The sequence below is a fragment of the Scyliorhinus torazame genome, chromosome 2 (genome assembly GCF_047496885.1).
Source record: "Scyliorhinus torazame isolate Kashiwa2021f chromosome 2, sScyTor2.1, whole genome shotgun sequence".
NCBI lineage: Eukaryota > Metazoa > Chordata > Chondrichthyes > Carcharhiniformes > Scyliorhinidae > Scyliorhinus > Scyliorhinus torazame.
In genome coordinates, this window is record NC_092708.1 from 187,533,410 (window position 1) to 187,552,804 (window position 19,395).

Below are 19,395 nucleotides of genomic sequence, written 5' to 3' on the forward strand. Positions count from 1 at the left end.
GTCCCCATCAAACACTCCCAGGACAGGGACAGCACGGGGTTAGATACAGAGTGAAGCTCCCTCTACGCTGTTCTCATCAAATACTGCCAGGACAGATACAGCATTGGGTTAGATACAGAGCGAAGCTCCTTCTTCACTGTCCCCAATAAACACTCCCAGGACAGGTACAGCATGGGGTTAGATACAGAGTAAATCTCCTTCTACTGTCGTGAATCTGTCTTGCAAGAACAGTAACAAAACAAAATAAGATGCGGGATATCCAGCAACAGGTAAAAATCTGCCTAGAGACAGCAGCAGACAGTATTCAAAAGGCCCCATTGATATGTGTCCCTCCCAATAATGAGATTAGAAGGCTGTTTAGATAATAATCATGATGTGGAGATGCCGGTGTTGCACTGGGGTGGGCACAGTAAGAAGTTTTATAACACCAAGTTAAAGTCCAGCAGGTTTGTTTTGAATCACTGGCTTTCGGAGTGCACCGAATGAAGGAGCTGCGCTCTGAAAGCTAGTGATTCAAAACAAACCTGTTGGATGTTAACCTAGTGTTGTAAGATAATAATCAGGTGTGAATAGTTTATGAGGAGAAACAGCTTATAGTTTGAGAAGATCACTGAGGTAGACACAAGTTAATATATAGTCAAGGAAGTTGATAAGGGCAGAGAGCCAAAGACATAGAAGGCATAATCAAAGAGGAACAAAGTATAATGGGTTGCACAATCAGACACCAGGGAGGCAGTTAAGAACGAGCAGACTCAGAAACCAGACAGGCCAGTTTCCAGTCACCAAGCCTGAAGGCCAAAGTTTTTCACCCAGCAGCCTAGAGGTTAAGTTTACATGAAGCAAACCTCTCAGTCTTAGAGCCAAGGCAGTGCAGAAAACCTTCATAAAGGCAGTTTTAAATATCTTTGCTGGACCAGGAAAGGACGTTTCCCAGGCCTGAATAGCAACCCTTTATTGTGAGGTAACTATAAGCTGGTTATTTAATCTGGATGTTGTTTCGGGAAACGGGAAAGCCTTACAGAGGTCAGGTATCATGTATATACTTTGGAACAAAATATATAGCCTGTTCCATATAAAGTAGCTGTAAGTTTAGTAATTCATATATCTTAATTTTGTTTGTGTGTATTTGTCTTTTCTTTACTTCAATAAATAGTCTTTAATAATTGTAACACAATGACTGGGCTATTTACTCTCACTGGAGTTTCACTTGTCTCCTCACACAAAAAAAAAACTAAACACCCCCACAAACTGCTATTCCAAGTTGGGATACCCTCACAGATCACATCAGCGTGCTTCTTCGGTTAGAGGGAGAAAGAAGGGATTGAAGAAGTCATACAGTTCATTAAAGCCCATCCCTCTGGTACATTAACTCTCGCATCAAAGCTCATCCTCTCTGGCCTTCACTCACCTGCAGTCGCCTGATGCTTAGGAGTTTGGAATTATTTTATAAAAAATTTGCCTTACTTAGGTTTAACAGCTTGTTCATTTTCTAAAACTTCCACTGCTCTTCCCTATATATGTTGAAATTCTGCTCTCCATCCATGAAGATATTTACTGTATGCATTTTACTCAAACTCTGTCTTGTATCCCCAGGAAACAGAGGGAGTTCTGGTGGTCACATTCTTTCTCGTTGCACACTTGTAACAAATCGACACTCCGTAAGTAACACCAATGTTGGGATGTTACAGTCAGCATGTGAGTGCTACAGCCAGTGCGAGGGTCTCAGTCAGCGTGAGGGTGCTACAGTCAGCATGAGGGTGTTACAGTCAGCGGAAGGGTGTTATAGTTAGTGTGAGGGTGTTACAGTCAATGAGGGTGTGTTATAGTCAGTGTGAGCCATGTTACAGCCAGTGTGAGAATGTTGCAGTCAGTATCAGGGTGCTACAGTCAGTGCGAGGGTGTTACAATCAGTGCAAAGTTGCTCCAGTCAGTGAGAGAATGTTACAGTCAGTGTGAATGTGTTACTACAAGAATGTTACAGTCAGTGCGAGTGTATTGCTGCGATGATGTTACGGTCAGCACAGGGATATTACAGTCTCAGTGTGACGGTGTTACAGTCAGTGTGAGGGTGTTACAGTCAGTGAGAGATATTACCATCAGTTAGGGGATGTCAGTGTGAGCGTGTTGCGGTCAGTACAAGTATGTTACAGTTAGCATGAGCATGTTACAGTCAACTCAAGCATATTACAGTCAGTGCAAGGGTGTTACAGTCAGTGTGAGCATGTTACAGTCAGTGCAATCATTTTACAGTCAGTGCAATTGTGTTACAGTGAGCACAAGTGCGTTCCAGTCAGTGTGGGACGCTACAATCAGTGCGGGATGTCGCAGTCAGTGAGGGGATATTGCAGTCAGTGCAAAAGTGCTACAGTCAACGCGAGGGACATACAGTCAGCACAAAGGTATTAGTCAGCACGAGGGTGTTACAGTCAGTGTGAGGGTGTTACAGTCGACGCGAGGTCATTACCCTTGCACTAACTGTAATATGCTTGGATTGATTGTAACATGCTCACGCTGACTAACATGCTCGCGCTAACTGTAACACACTTGTGCAAGGGTGTTACAGTCAGCATGAGGGCATTACAGTCAGTGCAAAAATGTTACAGTCTGTGAGGGGAAATTACAGTCAGTGAAGGGATGTTACAGTCAGTGCGAGGATGTCATCATAGTGCAAGGGTGTTACTGTCAGTTTGGGAATGTTACAGCACTGACTCTTTCTTGTGCATTGGATTCTCTCCTGTCTATGACGAAGGACATTCCTATTGTGTCTGCTCTCATCTTCCGTCTCTCGATTATACCCTGACTTTGCTGTTTTCAGATATTTTGATCCCTACACAGACCTTGCACTGACCATGAAAATTTCCTTTAAGATTGAGGACTGGGTCTTGGCTATACTATCACCATCTCCTTTAAAGGTGCTGAGGACAGTTTTGACTTTACACCTTGTTGATCTCACTATCTGTAAGAGTTGTGCACTGAATGTGAGCTCTTTAACTTTCTGCTGCTGACGGGGTTTGTGCAGTGAGTCCGGTGGAAGAGGGTGAGTACATCGATCACATGCTGACCTGTCACATTGTCATTGTGTTTCCTGACCTGAAGATCTCAACTGATTTATGTTTCATTTATGTGGTTTTCAGAAGAGGACATGGCAATTGCTGAGAAGCTTGTTGAAACAGGTAATAAAAAGATGGTTAGGTGGGTTGAGGGATATGGGGAGAATGTGAATTGGTGGGATTCGTCTGTGAAAAGAATTTGGATCTGGGGAACATTTCATATTCCATTTCAGATTTTGAGTGACGCAAGTGATGCTAAGTAGAGACTCCTGTTGAAAACTATCCACAACATTTCAATGAGTTTTTAGTGTCTGAGGAGGTTTATCTTAGATGCTTGCAAATGTGCTATCTCACACCTCCAGGTCAGGGTGAACCAAATAGGTATATGGGGGTGTGGGGAGGGTGTTGTGGAGGGGGTGGCGCACACAGGCTGGCCATTGTACATCACCGAGGGGCTGACAGCAAGGTGTGATTACAGGAGAATGTCCAATCTCATCCACCTCATCGATGCTCGAGTGTCAGCTCCTCATGCTGTTCAGTATCAATAAGGTGAAAGGCGAACAAGCCTGTAGGATGAGCCTGTGAGTCAATTGGGTGCCCACCTAATCGGTGGCCCACCAGTTAAGAGCAGTTGGCCAATCATGGCAGTTGGGGGGAAGAGTGATTTGGGGGGTTTTCAGGGCGATTTTTCTTTGTGTTCCCCTGCATTGATTATTCTGTTGGTTTGAATATCAGAAACACAGGCATAAATTCCAAAGCTTCCAAGGCAGTCTTCTTGCCAGCAGCCCCTAGTTATAACATCATCAAAATATCTACATTTCCAAATGTTGTGTTAAGATCTTTTTCTTACCTCCACAGATGAAGAAACCTTTGAATCAGGTAACTGAGCCTCGTGTGTTTAATTTATCGTGCTAACAATACTTCCTATAAACTGCAAACATCTTGCATACCCAACATCCCCCATCTTGGCCCATATTTTGGGGATGGGGGTGGGCGTTGCTGTTAGTGTCCCCATTTTGTGGCCAGAAACCACACCAGGGGCGAGATTCTCCGACCCCCCGCCGGGTCGGAGAATCGCCGGGGGCTGGCGTGAATCCCGCCCCTGCCGGTTGCCGAAGTCTCCGGCACCAGAGATTCGGCGGGGGCGGGAATCGCGCCGTGCCGGTTGGCGGGCCCCCCCCCGCTCGATTCTCCTGCCCGGATGGGCCGAAGTCCCGCCGCTAAAATGCCTGTCCCACCGGCGTAAATTAAACCACCTACCTTACCGGCGGCGCGGGCGGGCTCCGGGGTCCTGGGGGAGGCACGGGGCGATCTGGCCCCGGGGGATGCCCCCGCGGGGGCCTGGCCCGCGATCGGGGCCCACCGATCCGCGGGCGGGCCTGTGCCATGGGTGCACTCTTTCCCTTCCGCCTCCGCCACAGTCTCCACCATGGCGGAGGCAGAAGAGACTCCCTCCACTGCGCATGCGTGGGAAGCTGTCAGCGGCCGCTGACGCTCCCGCGCATGCGCCGCCCGGAGATGTCATTTCCGCGCCAGCTGGCGGGGCACCAAAGGCCTTTTCCGCTAGCTGGCGGGGCGGAAATTCGTCCGGCACCGACCTAGCCCCTCAAGGTTGGGGCTCGGCCCCCAAAGATGCGGAGCATTCCGCACCTTTGGGGCGGCGCGATGCCTGTCTGATTTGCGCCGTTTTGGGCGCCAGTCGGCGGACATCGCGCTGTTTCCGGAGAATTTAGCCCATGGTTCCCGACTCCTCTTCCCACTCTTTGTACTCTCACCCTTCTTCATTCTCCTCCTGTGCTACTGGCCCAGGTATAAGAAATAGGAGGAGTAGGAGTCCATTCAGCCCCTAAAGCCCATTCCGCCATTCAATCTGATCATGGCTCATCTGATTGTGGTCTTAATTCTATTTTCCTGCTTGCTTCCCCCACCCCCATAACCCTTGACGCCGAAAAACGTGCTTGTTAGATGAATTGGACATTCTGAATTCTCCCTCCGTGTACCTGAACAGGCGCCGTAGTGTGACGACGAGGGGATTTTCACAGTGACTTAATTGCAGTGTTAATGTAAGCCTACTTGTGACACTAATAAAGATGATTATTTTGATCAAAAAGCATGCTAACTCAGCTTTGAATATATTTAGTGACCCAACCTGCACTTCTCCCTGGGGAGAAGAAATTCCTCCTCGTCTCCATCATAAACGGGAAACGTCTTGGGTGGGATTCTCTATCCCGTGACACCCAGATGGCATTCCCCGAAGAATGGAAAATCGGGTATCGGGCCAAAATCGGGATGACACCGAGCGCTGACCCGATCATGATGCTTTGACGCCCCCCGCTGGCGGCGGAATCGAGGTCCACGACCGTGTACCAGCGGGAACATGCAAATGAGTGTAAATGGGTCTTAATGATGCATTTGCATCCAATTAGCGGGCCCAGCACCCGATGCTCCGACCCTTCGTGATTCTCCGGTCCCTGCAGCCGGGGGTCACGTCGGTGCGGATCACTTATGGTCTCTCCCAGCGTTGCCCTGTTGTGGTGGACCTCACTGGGGGTAAAGCTGACTTCTGCTGCTCATTGTAGTAACTGCCTGATCTGTCCATTGATAGTCTTTTACCATAAAGTGCTTGGAATAATTTAGTTCATTCACCAGAACTGAAAAACCACGACATTGAATTGTTTACATATGATCTACTCACGATAAAAAACTTGGTGAGAATTCCATATAAATATTTGCATTGCAAGATTCCACCATAGATGTTAATATAACAAGTGTTACAAGAAGTAATGATGAGCAAATAGGAAATGTGAATTGTGTGCAATATTATTAGCAAGAGCTAGCTTATTTTTGTGGACCCAAACTAAATTGAAATCTTTTTCACATGTTCTCTGCTGCTCAATACTTATCATGAGTTACTCAAACCATATGGTTACTGTTGATGCTTGGAAGGAACAGCATTTATAAATGGCCTTTGGTTGGTGGGCAGATGGCAGAAGAGGTACTGTCAACTAATTTATTATTTTTCCTAATTTTCTCCTCTTGTTTGCTTTCTGAAGAGGAACTAAGAGAAGGTAAATCTACAAAACACTATCATGTCCTGTGGCCAAATCAAAACCACACACTAATTCCCGGAAGGTAAAAAACAGTAATGCTGGAAAAAACAGTAATGCTGGAGTTCCAATTCTGCCAGCCATCACTGACCAGTCTGACACACAAAGGATCAGTTGCATGACTGCACGCGATGGGGTCCAACGCCTACAGGAAGGGCAAGTGGGGGTAGTGGATGGAGAGGAGGTGGAGGGGTGACAGTGTGGGAATAGACCAAGAATAAAAATCTTGGGTTCCTTCGTGAAGCAAATCAATATTGAGATGGGGTCAGCCGATCCGAACCTTTACAGTCCCAATTACTCATGTTAACTCTTGATACTAGCTGAGTCACCACATATGTAAATTAGGTTCTTATATATGTAATTTGAGATCTAACCTGTGATTTAGTATCTAATTTAACGTTTATCCTGTTCTGTGCTCTCTCCTGGTGTTATCTCCCTGGTGTACAGAAGATGCTGAATTCAGTGGATATAACCAAGGATTGTACATTGGTGGGTCCTAGCTCGCTCACTACCCTCTGTGGCTGCTTTCCATTTGTTTCCCATTCTGCTCCCTGTCTTCAGTTCCCTCTTTCTGCAGCCGGACAGTGTGTTCCCAGCATAGGGATCAAACATTAGCCCTGACCACTGGTCTTTCTCTCTTGCCTCAACATGCACACCCCCAGTTTCTTCAGCCAAGATTCTTTTAAATCTCAAATTTGCCCTTTCTCAACACAACCTCAAACAAATATTGTCTGGGAAAGGTGCGGGAGGAGAAGCAGTGGCGTGAGAGAATGATTCCCTCTCCCAAATATTGTCTGGGAAAGGTGCGGGAGGAGGAACGGTGGGTGAGAGAATGATTCCCCCTCCCAAATACTGTCTGGGAAAGGCTTGGGAGGAGGAACAGTGGGTGAGAGAATGATTCCCTCTCCCAAATATTGTCTGGGAAAGGTGCGGGAGGAGGAACAGTGGGTGAGAGAATGATTCCCTCTCCCAAATATTGTCTGGGAAAGGTGCGGGAGGAGGAACAGTGGGTGAGAGAATGATTCCCCCTCCCAAATATTGTCTGGGAAAGGCGTGGGAGGAGGAGCAGTGAGATGAGAGAATGATTCCCTCTCCCAAATATTGTCTGGGAAAGGCATGGGAGGAGGAGCAGTGGGTGAGATAATAATTCACCCTCCCAAATATTGTCTGGGAAAGGTGCGGGAGGAGAAACGGTGGGTGAGAGAATGATTCCCCCTCCCAAATACTGTCTGGGAAAGGCTTGGGAGGAGGAGCAGTGGGATGAGATAATGATTCCCCCTCCCAAATATTGTCTGGGAAAAGTGCGGGAGGAGGAACGGTGGGTGAGAGAATGATTCCCTCTCCCAAATATTGTCTGGGAAAGGTGCGGGAGGAGGAACGGTGGGTGAGAGAATGATTCCCCTCCCAAATACTGTCTGGGAAAGGCTTGGGAGGAGGAGCAGTGGGATGAGATAATGGTTTCCCCTCCCAAATATTGTCTGGGAAAGGTGCGGGAGGAGGAACGGTGGGTGAGAGAATGATTTCCCCTCCCAAATATTGTCTGGGAAAGGTGCGGGAGGAGGAACAGTGGATGAGAGAATGATTTCCCCTCCCAAATATTGTCTGGGAAAGGTGCGGGAGGAGGAACAGTGGGTGAGAGAATGATTTCCCCTCCCAAATATTGTCTGGGAAAGGCATGGGAGGAGGAACGGTGGGTGAGAGAATGATTTCCCCTCCCAAATATTGTCTGGGAAAGGTGCGGGAGGAGGAACAGTGGATGAGAGAATGATTTCCCCTCCCAAATATTGTCTGGGAAAGGTGCGGGAGGAGGAACGATGGGTGAGAGAATGATTTCCCCTCCCAAATATTGTCTCGGAAAGGTGCGGGAGGAGAAGCGGTGGCGTGAGAGAATGATTCCCCCTCCCAAATATTGTCTGGGAAAGGTGTGGGAGGAGGAACAGTGAGATGAAAGAATGATTCCCTCTCCCAAATATTGTCTGGGAAAGGCATGGGAGGAGGAGCAGTGGGTGAGATAATAATTCCCCCTCCCAAATATTGTCTGGGAAAGGTGCGGGAGGAGGAACGGTGGGTGAGAGAATGATTCCCCTCCCAAATATTGTCTGGGAAAGGTGCGGGAGGAGGAACGGTGGGTGAGAGAATGATTCCCCCTCCCAAATATTGTCTGGGAAAGGCTTGGGAGGAGGAGCAGTGGGATGAGATAATGATTCCCCCTCCCAAATATTGTCTGGGAAAGGTTCGGGAGGAGGAACGATGGGTGAGAGAATGCTTCCCCCTCCCAAATATTGTCTGGGAAAGGTGCGGGAGGAGGAACGGTGGGTGAGAGAATGATTCCCCTCCCAAATATTGTCTGGGAAAGGTGCGGGAGGAGGAACGGTGGGTGAGAGAATGATTCTCCGTGCAAAATATTGTCTGGGAAAGGGGAAAATGTGAAAGGAGTCCATTTTCTCTGTCTCCCAAAATTCTTAGGGAAATAAAGTAGCGGTTATCATTCCATTGGCTGAGATTGGAGTTTGCAGTGGTGGATGTATGTTTGAGACTCACCCCATTACCTGGAGTTGTCACCAAAGATACGATGATTAACTTGTATTTCTATTGAGTCTTTAACAACTTTCTGTTGGACTTATCCTCCTTCTCATCAATTGGTTGCTATCCCTACCTCACAGCTGGATTCAGGAGGAGCATGCGACTCTGCCGCAGGAAGTCAAGGAGCAGCCAGTTGCTGGGCTCCACTCGCTGCCCAACCAGTTGTTACATCAGCACAGTGTCACCATATGAGGAGGTGATGAGATACCAGCGCAAACCCACTGACAGACACAGACTGATCATCCTGGTGGGTGAGTAACTGATCATTCAGATCAACCCGATTAAACCTTCTCAGGTGGACGGTTCCTAAACTTATGCGGGCTGATGGCTAGCCACTTCCTCACTGACACTAGGTGACAGGCCCAGTCCTAGTTGGAAGACACTGGGTAAAGGGCCCATTCCCACACGGTACCAGGAGAAGGACACAGTCCCATTGGGCAAGGCACCAGAGGAAGGGCCCAGTCACAAAGGACACCAGGACAAAGGCCCAGGGTACAGACTGGACACAGATGAAGGGTCAATGTGTCATGATGTTGGATAGAATATGGGCAGCAGAGTTTTGGATGAGCTGCAAACCGTAGTGATTGGAGGACATGAAGCCAGCCAGGAGAGCTGGAATGGTTAAGGAGGTAACAAAGACATAAATGAGGGTTTCAGCAGTAGACAAGCTGAAGCACAGGTGGAGAAAGGCAATGTTACAGAGGTGGAAGCAGGTCATCATTCAAATGGATAGGATATGGGGTCAGAGGCTCAGCTTTGAGACAAATATGATGTTGAGGTAATGAACAATCTGATTCAGCCTGAGGCAACATTGAATCAGTGGTGAAAGAACAGAACCTGTGGTGGGGCCTGAAGGCAACTATCTTTTATCTTCCTAATGTTTAACTGGTGGAAATTGTGACTCATTGAAGACTGGATAAGCAGTGTGACAACTCTGAGGCAGTGATGGGCTGGAAAAAGCCGGTGGAGTGAATGTTGTGAACATATAATGTGAAACCTGACTCCCATGTTTGAGTTGCTGTGGCTAAAATTGGAAAGGCAAGAGTGGAACCAAGAGAGCCCAGTCCCATTAAGCTGGACAATGGAGAAGAAAGTAGTCGCTTGGCAGTACAGATCTTGAGAATTGCTGAAAAGAGAGACATGTTGTCAAAGCTTTTCATCTAGCAGCCATCAGGACATTAGGAATTTTTCATTTTCATTTTTCATTTCATTTCATTTATACTGCATGAGAAAAAGGTGCTGATTGGCTGGTAAGTCGTCTCTGGTTGGCTGAGGTGTTCCAATGGAGAATGCATCAGGGAACTATTGTCCCCCACACTTGTTTAATTCAAAAAAGCACTAATGCCTGAACATGTTCCTTTTGCCTGCAGATGACAGGTCCCTGCACATCTTTATTTTTTAACAAATATTTTTATTAAGGCATTTATATAAACAGTAAATACATAAACAAGAGCAAGAACAAACAGAAACATTATAATAAATAACTAGCTAATCAACACACAAACCCCTTCACCCCCTGTTCGTCCCCTCCTCCCTCCTCATTTTAACCCCTTTATCTTCCCCCCCCCCCCAACACCACCACCACCCCTCTGCTGACAGCTCAATCCTCCTTGCCTCCTTGAAGAAGTCGATGAACGGCTTCCACTTCCGGCCAAACCCATCGACAGACCCTCTCAAGACTAACTTAATTTTTTTCAACCTCAGGAACTTCGCCAGGTCTCTCACACCCCCGATTTTGGGTGGCTCAGAGTACCTCCACCCAAGCAAATTCTGTCTCCGGGTTATCAGGGAGGCAAAGGCCAGGACATCGGCCTCTCTTGCCCCCTGAACTCCCGGATCTACTGACACTCCAAATATCGCCACTTTTGGACTCGGGACCCCCTTCCCCCTCAACGCCTCGCGAACCCCTGCCAGAACCTTTTCAGTTTCGGACATGCCCAGAACATGTGGACATGGTTCGCAGGCCTCCCCACGCACCGGCCACACCTATCCTCTACCCCCTCAAAAACTACTTATCCTGGCCACCGTCATGTGCGCCCTATGAACCACCTTCAACTTGATAAGGCTAAGCACAGCACATAACGAGGACGCATTCACCCTCCTCAGGGCCCCCTGCCACATCCCGGCCTCCAGTTCCTTCTCCCACTTTCATTTGACTTCTCCTATCGGGCTCCCTCCCAGTCCATTAGCTCCTTATAAATCTCAGACACCGGGAAAGGACGGCACCTGCTTCCTCACAAAGTCCCGAACTTGTAAGAGTCTAAACTCATTCCCGCTGGGCAGCTCATATTCCTCCTCCAGGTCGTCTAAATTCGTAAAGCTGCCCCACAAACAGGTCCCCAAACCGCTTGATCCCTGCCTGTCACAAACCCCGAAACCTCGCGTCCAGCAACCCCCCCACCCCGGTGTACACCTGTGATTGTCACTCCAATAACACCTTCTAAACCTGCGGGGTTTTCCCCGCCCACACAAACCCCAAGATCAAAGCGCTCACCTTCTTAAAAAATTATGTTGGGACAAAGATTGGGAGGTTCTGAAACACAAATAAAAGCCTTGGCAGCACCGTCATTTTCACTGTCTGTACCCTCACCGCCAGTGATAGCGGCAACACATCCCACCTGTTAAAAACCCCTTTCATCTGCTCTGCCAGCTGAGCCAGATTCAGCTTATGCAGCTGCACCCATTCCCGTGCCACCTGGATGCCCAAGTATCTGAAGCCCCCCCCCCCCCCCCCCCCCCCCCCCCCCCACCACCACCTTGAACAGCAACTCTCCCAGCGTCCTCTCCTACTCCCTGGCCTCGAACTGGAACACTTCATTCTTCCTCAATTTTAACTTGTAACCGGGAACCAGCCAGACTCCTCCAGGGTACCGGAGCAATAGGTCAGAAGGTGAAAAAATTGAGGGAGAACTAGGGAATAGGGCCAGTATGGCTCTGAGGAAGAGCAGACAGGGGGATGTTGCTGAAAACAGCGGGACTGGTGGCCTGAAGTGCATATGTTTTAATGCAAGAAGAATAACAGGTAAGGCAGATGAACATAGAGCTTGGATTAGTACTTGGAACTATGGTGTTGTTGCCATTACAGAGACCTGGTTGAGGGAAGGATAGGATTGGCAGCTAAACATGCCATGATTTAGATGTTTCAGGTGGGATAGAGTGGGAGGTAAAAGGGGTGGCGGAGTTGCGCGACTGGTTAGGGAGAGCATCACAGCTGTACTGCGGGAGAACACCTCAGAGGGCAGCGAGGCTATGTGGGTAGAGATCAGGAATAAGAAGGGTGCAGTCACAATGTTGGGGGTTTACTACAGGCCTCCCAACAGCCAGCAGGAGATAGAGGAGCAGATAGGTAGACAGATTTTGGAAAGGAGTAAAAGCAACAGGGTTGTTGTGATGGGAGACTTTAACTTCCCCAATATTGACTGGGACTCACTTAGTGCTAGGGGCTTAGACGGGGCAGAGTTTGTAAGAAGCATCCAGGAGGGCTTCTTAAAACAATATGTAGATAGTCCAACTAAGGAAGGGGCTATACTGGACCTGGTATTGGGGAATGAGCCCGGCCAGGTGGTAGGTGTCATTAGGCGAGCATTTCGGGAACAGTGACCACAATTCAGTAAGTTTTAAAGTGCTGGTGGACAAGGATAAGAATGGACCTAGGGTGAATGTGCTAAATTGGGGGAAGGCTAATTATAACAATATTAGGTGGGAATTGAAGAACCTAGATTGGGGGCGGATGTTTGAGGGTAAATCAACATCTGACATGTGAGAGGCTTTCAAATGTCAGTTAAAAAGAATTCAGGACTGGCATGTTCCTGTGAGGAAATAGGATAAATACGGCAAATTTCGGGAACCTTGGATAACAAGAGATATTGTAGGTCTCATCAAAAAGAAAAAGGAGGCATTTGTCAGGGCTAGAAGGCTGGGAACAGCTAAAGCCTGTGTGGAATATAAGGAAAGTAGGGAGGAACTTAAGCAAGGAGTCAGGATGGCTAAAAGGGGTCACAAAAAGTAATTGGCAAATAGGCTTAAGGAAAATCCCAAGGCTTTTTACACGTACATAAAAAGCAAGAGGGTAGCCAGGGAAAGGGTTGGCCCACTGAAAGACAGGGGAGGGAATCTATATGTGGAGCCAGAGGAAATGGGCGAGGTACTAAATGAATACTTTGCATCAGTATTCACCAAAGAGAAGGAATTGGTGGATGTTGAGTCTGGAGAAGGGTGTGTAGATAGCCTGGGTCACATTGAGATCCAAAAAGACGAGGTGTTGGGTGTCTTAAAAAATATTAAAGTAGATAAGTCCCCAGGGCCTGATGGGATCTACCCCAGAATACTGATAGTGAGGATAATGACAATGAAGGCAAGCATGCCGTATGCCTTCTTGACTACCTTCTCCACCTGTGTTGCCCCTTGCAGTGAGTGACCTGTGGACCTGTACACCTAGATCTCTCTGTCAGTACTCTTGAGGGTTCTACCATTCACTGTACATTCCCTACCTGTATTAGACCTTCCAAAATGCATTACCTCACACTTGACCGGATTAAACTCCATCCGCCCAAGTCTCCAGTAAGGCCTTTGACAAGGTCCCTCATGGCAGACTGGTACAAAAAGTGAAGTCACAAGGGATCAGAGGTGAGCTGGCAAGGTGGATACAGAGCTGGCTAGGTCATAGAAGGCAGAGAGTAGCAATGGAAGGGTGCTTTTCTGATTGGAGGGCTGTGACTAGTGGTGTTCCGCAGGGATCAGTGCCGTGACCTTTGCTGTTTGTAGTATGTGTATATATATATATATGATTTGGAGGAAAATGTAACTACGACACAAAGGTTAGTGGAATTGCGGATAGCGATGAGGACTGTCGGAGGATACAGCAGGATTTAGAGGCAAGAGAGGAAATTGCTGAGGCCTTGACAGAAATCTTTGGATCCTCACTGTCTTCAGGTGATGTCCCGGAGGACTGGAGAATAGCCAATGTTTTCCTTTGTTTAAGAAGGGTAGCAAGGATAATTCAGGGAACTACAGGCCGGTGAGCCTTACGTCAGTGGTAGGGAAATTACTGGAGAGAATTCTTCGAGACATGATCTACTCCCATTTGGAAGCAATAGGAAATAGGACATATTAGCAAGAGGAAGCACGATTTTGTGAAGGGAAGTTGTGTCTCACTAACTTGATAGAGTTTTTCGAGGAGGTCACAAAGATGATTGATGCAGGTAGGACAGTGGATGTTGTCGATATGGACTTCAGTAAGGCCTTTGACAAGGTCCCTCATGGTAGACTAGTACAAAAGGTGAAGACACACGGGATCAGGGGTGAGCTGGCAAGATGGATACAGAACTGGCTAGGTCATAGAAGGCAGAGAGCAGCAAAGGAAGGGTGCTTTTCTGATTGGAGGGCTGTGACTAGTGGTGTTCCACAGGGATCAGTGCTGGGACCTTTGCTGTTTGTAGTATATAAAAATGATTTGGAGGAAAAGGTAACTGGTCTGATTAGTAAATTTGCGGACGACACAACGGTTGGTGGAATTGCGGATAGCGACTGTCAAAGGATACAGCAGGATTTAGGTCGTTTGGAGACTTGGGCGGATGGAGTTTGATCCGGACAAATGTGAGGTAAGTCATTTTGGAACATCTAATACCAGGTAGGGAATATACAGTGAATGGTAGAACCCTCAAGAGTATTGACAGTCAGAGAGATCTAGGTGTACAGGTCCACAGGTCACTGAAAGGGGCAACACAGGTGGAGAAGGTAGTCAAGAAGGCATACGGCATGCTTGCCTTCGTTGACCGGGGCATTGAGTATAAAAATTGGCAAGTCATGTTGCAGCTATACAGAACCTTAGTTAGGCCACACTTAGAGTATAGTGTTCAATTCTGATCGCCACACTGCCAGAAGGATGTGGAGGCTTTAGAGAGGGTGCAGAAGAGATTTACCAGGATGTTACCTGGTATGGGGGGGCATTAGCTATGAGGAGAGGTTGAATAAACTTTGTTTGTTCTCACTGGAACGAAGGAGGTTGAGGGGCGACCTAATAGAGGTCTACAAAATTATGAGGGGCATAGACAGAGTGGATAGTCAGAGACTTTTTCCCAGGGTAGAGGGGTCAATTTCTTGGGTGTTGTACCCTCAATAACGACACTTAGAGAGTAAACGGTAAAGAAGGCTTTAATAAGCTAAGAACTAGTCTGGTGCCGAGACGTGTGCTAACAGAGGTACCGCCCACAAGCCGGCCCCTTATATACGGCTCCCAGAAGGGTGGAGCCGGAGGCGGAGTCCCCCAGGGTTCCAAGCCCGGTCTTAAAGGGGACATCACCTTACATGATGACAAGGGTACAGTATTACAGGAACCGTTCATCACATAGGGGACATAGGTTTAAGGTGCAAGGGACAAGGTTTAGAGGAAATGTACTAGGCAAGTTTTTTACACAGAGGGTAGTGGGTGCCTGGAACTCCCTGCCGGAGGAGGAGGTGGGAGCAGGGACGATTGTGACGTTTAAGGGGCATCTTGACAAATACATGAATAGGATGGGAATAGAGGGATACGGACCCCGGAAGTGTAGAAGATTTTAGTTTAGACGGGCAGTATGGTCGGCGCAGGCTTGGAGGGCTGAAGGACCTGTTCCTGTGCTGTACTTTTGTTTTGTTCTTTGATTCCCACAATGCCCCCCAGTGGGTCCGAGATATACAGCAATAGGTTGTCTACATACAGCGAGACCCTGTCCTCAAACCCCCCTCCCCGCACAATCATTCTCCAACTCCTTGATGCTCTAAGCGCCATCGCCAGTGGCTCTATTACCAAGGCAAAAAGCAACGGGGAGATTGGGCACCCCTGCCTTGTCCAATGATGTAGCCCAAAGTACCCCGAGCTCACCTGGTTCGTCTGCACGCTCGCTACTGCCGCCTTGTACAACAGCTGGACCCAGTCCACAAACCCCTGCCTGAACCCGAACTGCCCTAACATTTCCCACAAATACTCCCTCTCCACCTGATCGAAAACCTTCTCTGCATCCATTACCATTGCCCCCTCCATGTCCTGTCCCTCAGGGGGCATCATTATCACGCTCAATAACCTCCTAACATTCGTCGACAATTGTCTTCCCCTATCACCCCGGCGCACAGTCCTCGAGGCCAGGATCTTCGCCAGCAACTTAGCGTCCACATTTAATAACAATATTGGACAGTAGACCCTACGCTGAACCCGGATCTTTATCTTTCTTCAGTATTAGGGAAATGGATGCCTGCGATAGTGTAGGGAGAGCCCCCCCTTATCCCACACTTCACTGTATGCCCTCACCAACAGAAGCCCCAGGTCCCCCCTGAACTTCTCATAAAATTCTACAGGGAACCCATCTGGGCCCAGGGCCTTCCCCTACCTGCATCGCCCCCAAACTCTCCATCACCTCCACCAGTGCAATGGGGGCCACAGCCCCTCCACCAGCTCCTTCTCCACCCTGGGGAACTCCAACTCATCCAGGAACCGCAACACTCCCTCCTTCCCCAGCCGGGGGCTCCGATTCATAAAGTCTCCTGCACAACTCCGCAAAACCCCATTCACCCCCACCGGTTCCAGTGCCACTCTTCCCCTCCCGTCCTTCACCCTTCCAATCCCCCTCGCCGCCTCCTGCTTCCTAAGTTTGTGGGCCAGCATCCTGCTGGCCTTCTCCTCGTACTCATACACTGACCCTCTGGCCCTGCACAGCTGCCCGACTGTCTTCCCTGTGGAAACCAGCCCAAACTCCATTTGGACCTTCTGCCTCTCCTTCAACAAGCCTGCCTCCAGGGCCTCCGAGTACCTCCTATCCACCCGCAGAATCTCGACCTCCAGCTTTGCTATTTCTGCTCGTTCCTCCTTTTCCCTGTGCACCCGGACCGAAATGAACTCCCCCCTAACCACAGCCTTGAGTGCCTCCCATAATGTGGTGGCCGAGGTCTCCTCTGTATCATTCAGTTCTGCATACCCCCGAATGGCAGCCTTCATCCACTCGCACACCTCCTCATCTGCTAATAACCCCACATCCAGACTCCACTGCGGGTCCTGTACCCCCCTCCCCCGGTCCACTCTCAATTCCACCCTGGTCTGAGAACACGATCGCCGATAACCTGAGCCAACGACCCCCGCCAACAGGGCCTCGTTCACCACAAAGAAATCAAACCGGGAATACACCCGGCGCACATGGGAGAGGTACGAGAACTCCTTCACCCTCGGCCACCCAAACCTCCACAGCTCCTTCGTCATCGCCGACACCCTCCCCAACCTTAGGCTCGACCGGTTCAACCCTTGTTCAATGACAGTGTTAAAATCCCCCCCCCATGATCAACCGGTGCTCGTCCGGGTCCGGGGTCTTCCCCAGCACCCGCCTTATAAACTCCACATTGTTCCAGCTTGGGGCATAGACATTAACCAAAACCATCGGCATCCTCTCCAGCTTTCCACTTACGGACTCACCCCCCTCCCGTGTCTGCCATAAAGTTCCCCACCTCGAACACCACCCGCTTGTTTACCAGCGCCGCTAGCCCCTCTTCTTCATGTCCAACCCCGAATGAAAGACCTGTCCTACCCACCCTTTCCTTAACCTTGTCTGATTTCCGATCTTCAGATGTGTCTCTTGTAAAAAAGCCACGTCCGCCTTCAAGCTCAGGTGCGCAAAACACACGCGACCGTTTGACTGGCCCATTCAGCCCCTCACATTCCACGAGACCAGCTTTGTCAGGGGGGCCTGGCTCAATGACTAGGCTCGCGTCACACGACCCTCCAGCCCACCCTCAGATGCCCACCGTCACCACTCCTTTTCTTGCTGCGCCACAGCAGCCACACTTGAAGCTCGTTCTCTTCCCAGGTGCATCTCCTCGTCTGCCTTGCCCATCTCAATATCCTTTCCTTGCCGAGGAATCAGTGGAGACGCACCACCATCACCATCGGCAGCTCGTTCGCCCGCCTGCATCCCCCCCCCCCCCCCCCCCCCCCCGCCCCCCAACCCCCCCACCCCCACCCACCCCCAAACCACTGCTGACAGCTTAACTTTTCCCAAAGAAGTTAATAAACGGTTGCCACCTCCGGGCAACCCCTAGCATCGACCCCCTCAGGGTGAACTTGATTTTTCAAGCCTGAGAAACCGAGCCCTGTCACTAACCCACACCCCCGACTTTGGGGGCTCCGAGTCCCTCCATGCTAACAAGATCCATCTCCGGGCTACCAAGGAGGAAAAGGCCAAGAGATCGGCCTGTCTCGCCTCCTGGAGTCCCGGGTCTTCTGGCAAACCAGAAAATGCCACCTCTGGACTCGGAACCACCCTTACCTTCAGCACCTTCGACATGACGTCAGCAAACACCTGCCAGAATTTCCTAAGCTTCGGACATGCCCAAAACACATGGACATGATTTGCAGGCCCACCTGCACACCGCCCACACCTATCCTCTACCCCTTCAAAGAACCTGCTCATCTGGGCCACAGTCATGTGCGCCCTGTGGACCACCTTAAATTGTATCAGGCTGAGCCTGGCACACGACGAGGACGGATTGACTCGCCTCAGGACGTCCTCCCATAACCCAGCCTCTAACTCCCAACCCAACTCTTCCTCCCACTTCTGCTTCACCTCCCCTATCAGGGCTCCCTGACAGTCCATAGCTCTTTATAGATTTCCGATACCTTCCCCTCCCCCACTCCCGCTTTTGACACTACCTTACCCTGTAGGGCGGAAGGTGCGGGAAAGTCGATACCTGCTTCCGCACAAAGTCCCTCATCTGCAAGTAGCAAAGCCCATTCCCACTGGGCAGCTCAAACTCCTCCTCTAACTCTTCCAAATACGAAAAACACTCATCTATAAACAAATCCCCAAACCACTTAATCCCTGCCTGCTGTCATCCCCGAAACAACCCTCTGCCATCTTGACTAGTGGCGGACCAAAATTCTCTTGCTCCAACTGCTCCCTTCTTTTCGACCCACTTCTGGTCCGTGGATCCATCCACCAGCCACACCTGTGGAATTTCGCTTTCTCCAGTCACTCCTGCACCTTTTTCCACCAAAACATCCATCCTATGAGAGGGGAAATGGTCCGAAAGAAACGTCTTGAACAGAGCTTCCAAATGTGCGACCACTCACTCCATGGCCACCACCGGAAGCCCATCCCTGCATATCTTTTATAAGCAGAAGTGAGTCACCTTGCAAGCCCAACTGATAATCTTAAATTTGTTGTTAGTGTAATTCCTTATGCACCAGGATTGTTCAGCAAGCAGAAAGAACCTGCCCAAGCATTTCATTTTCTTTGAATTAAACAAAAGCACAGGGGACAATAGACCCTGGTACATTCTCCATGTCAACACCTCGACCAATCAGAGTCGACTTGCTGTCAATTAGCATTCTTTTCTCATGCAGTATAAATTGTTGCTCCCTTTGAAATTTGGCATTCTGTCGTGATGAGTGTAGGGTGAAAAGCTTCAACAGCATGTCTCTTTTTTCAGCAGTACTAGAGAAGAGAATTGTTTTTCCAGAGTTCTTGTGATCCTTTAACCAAAGTTATGATGATGAACAGGAGTTTGAATGTTTTTCCCTAATGCTTCTGAATTTCTGAAGGTAGCTGGGACAGTGTTCCTCAGCCAGTGCATACAACTGGGGCAAAGGTCCTGTGATAATTGGGAACATTGCGTCGCGAACTAAGACCCAGAGACTA

The 19,395-nt window shown here is 49.1% G+C and overlaps 1 protein-coding gene across 2 annotated transcripts in view; it reads left to right on the forward strand.

The window, feature by feature from the left end:
• The window catches only part of LOC140394247 (MAGUK p55 subfamily member 4-like), a 126,509-nt gene that overhangs the window by 64,922 nt on the left and 42,192 nt on the right, over positions 1 to 19,395 (forward strand). Inside the window, exons 10-16 of one of the 2 annotated variants that reach the window (XM_072481299.1) lie at positions 1,594 to 1,658; positions 3,020 to 3,037; positions 3,135 to 3,173; positions 3,909 to 3,929; positions 6,104 to 6,118; positions 6,605 to 6,646; positions 8,821 to 8,991. In XM_072481299.1, the coding sequence (XP_072337400.1) occupies positions 1,594 to 1,658; positions 3,020 to 3,037; positions 3,135 to 3,173; positions 3,909 to 3,929; positions 6,104 to 6,118; positions 6,605 to 6,646; positions 8,821 to 8,991 (371 nt within the window). The remainder of the gene's footprint in view (positions 1 to 1,593; positions 1,659 to 3,019; positions 3,038 to 3,134; positions 3,174 to 3,908; positions 3,930 to 6,103; positions 6,119 to 6,604; positions 6,647 to 8,820; positions 8,992 to 19,395) is intronic. The other variant, XM_072481291.1, reaches the window with a different exon arrangement.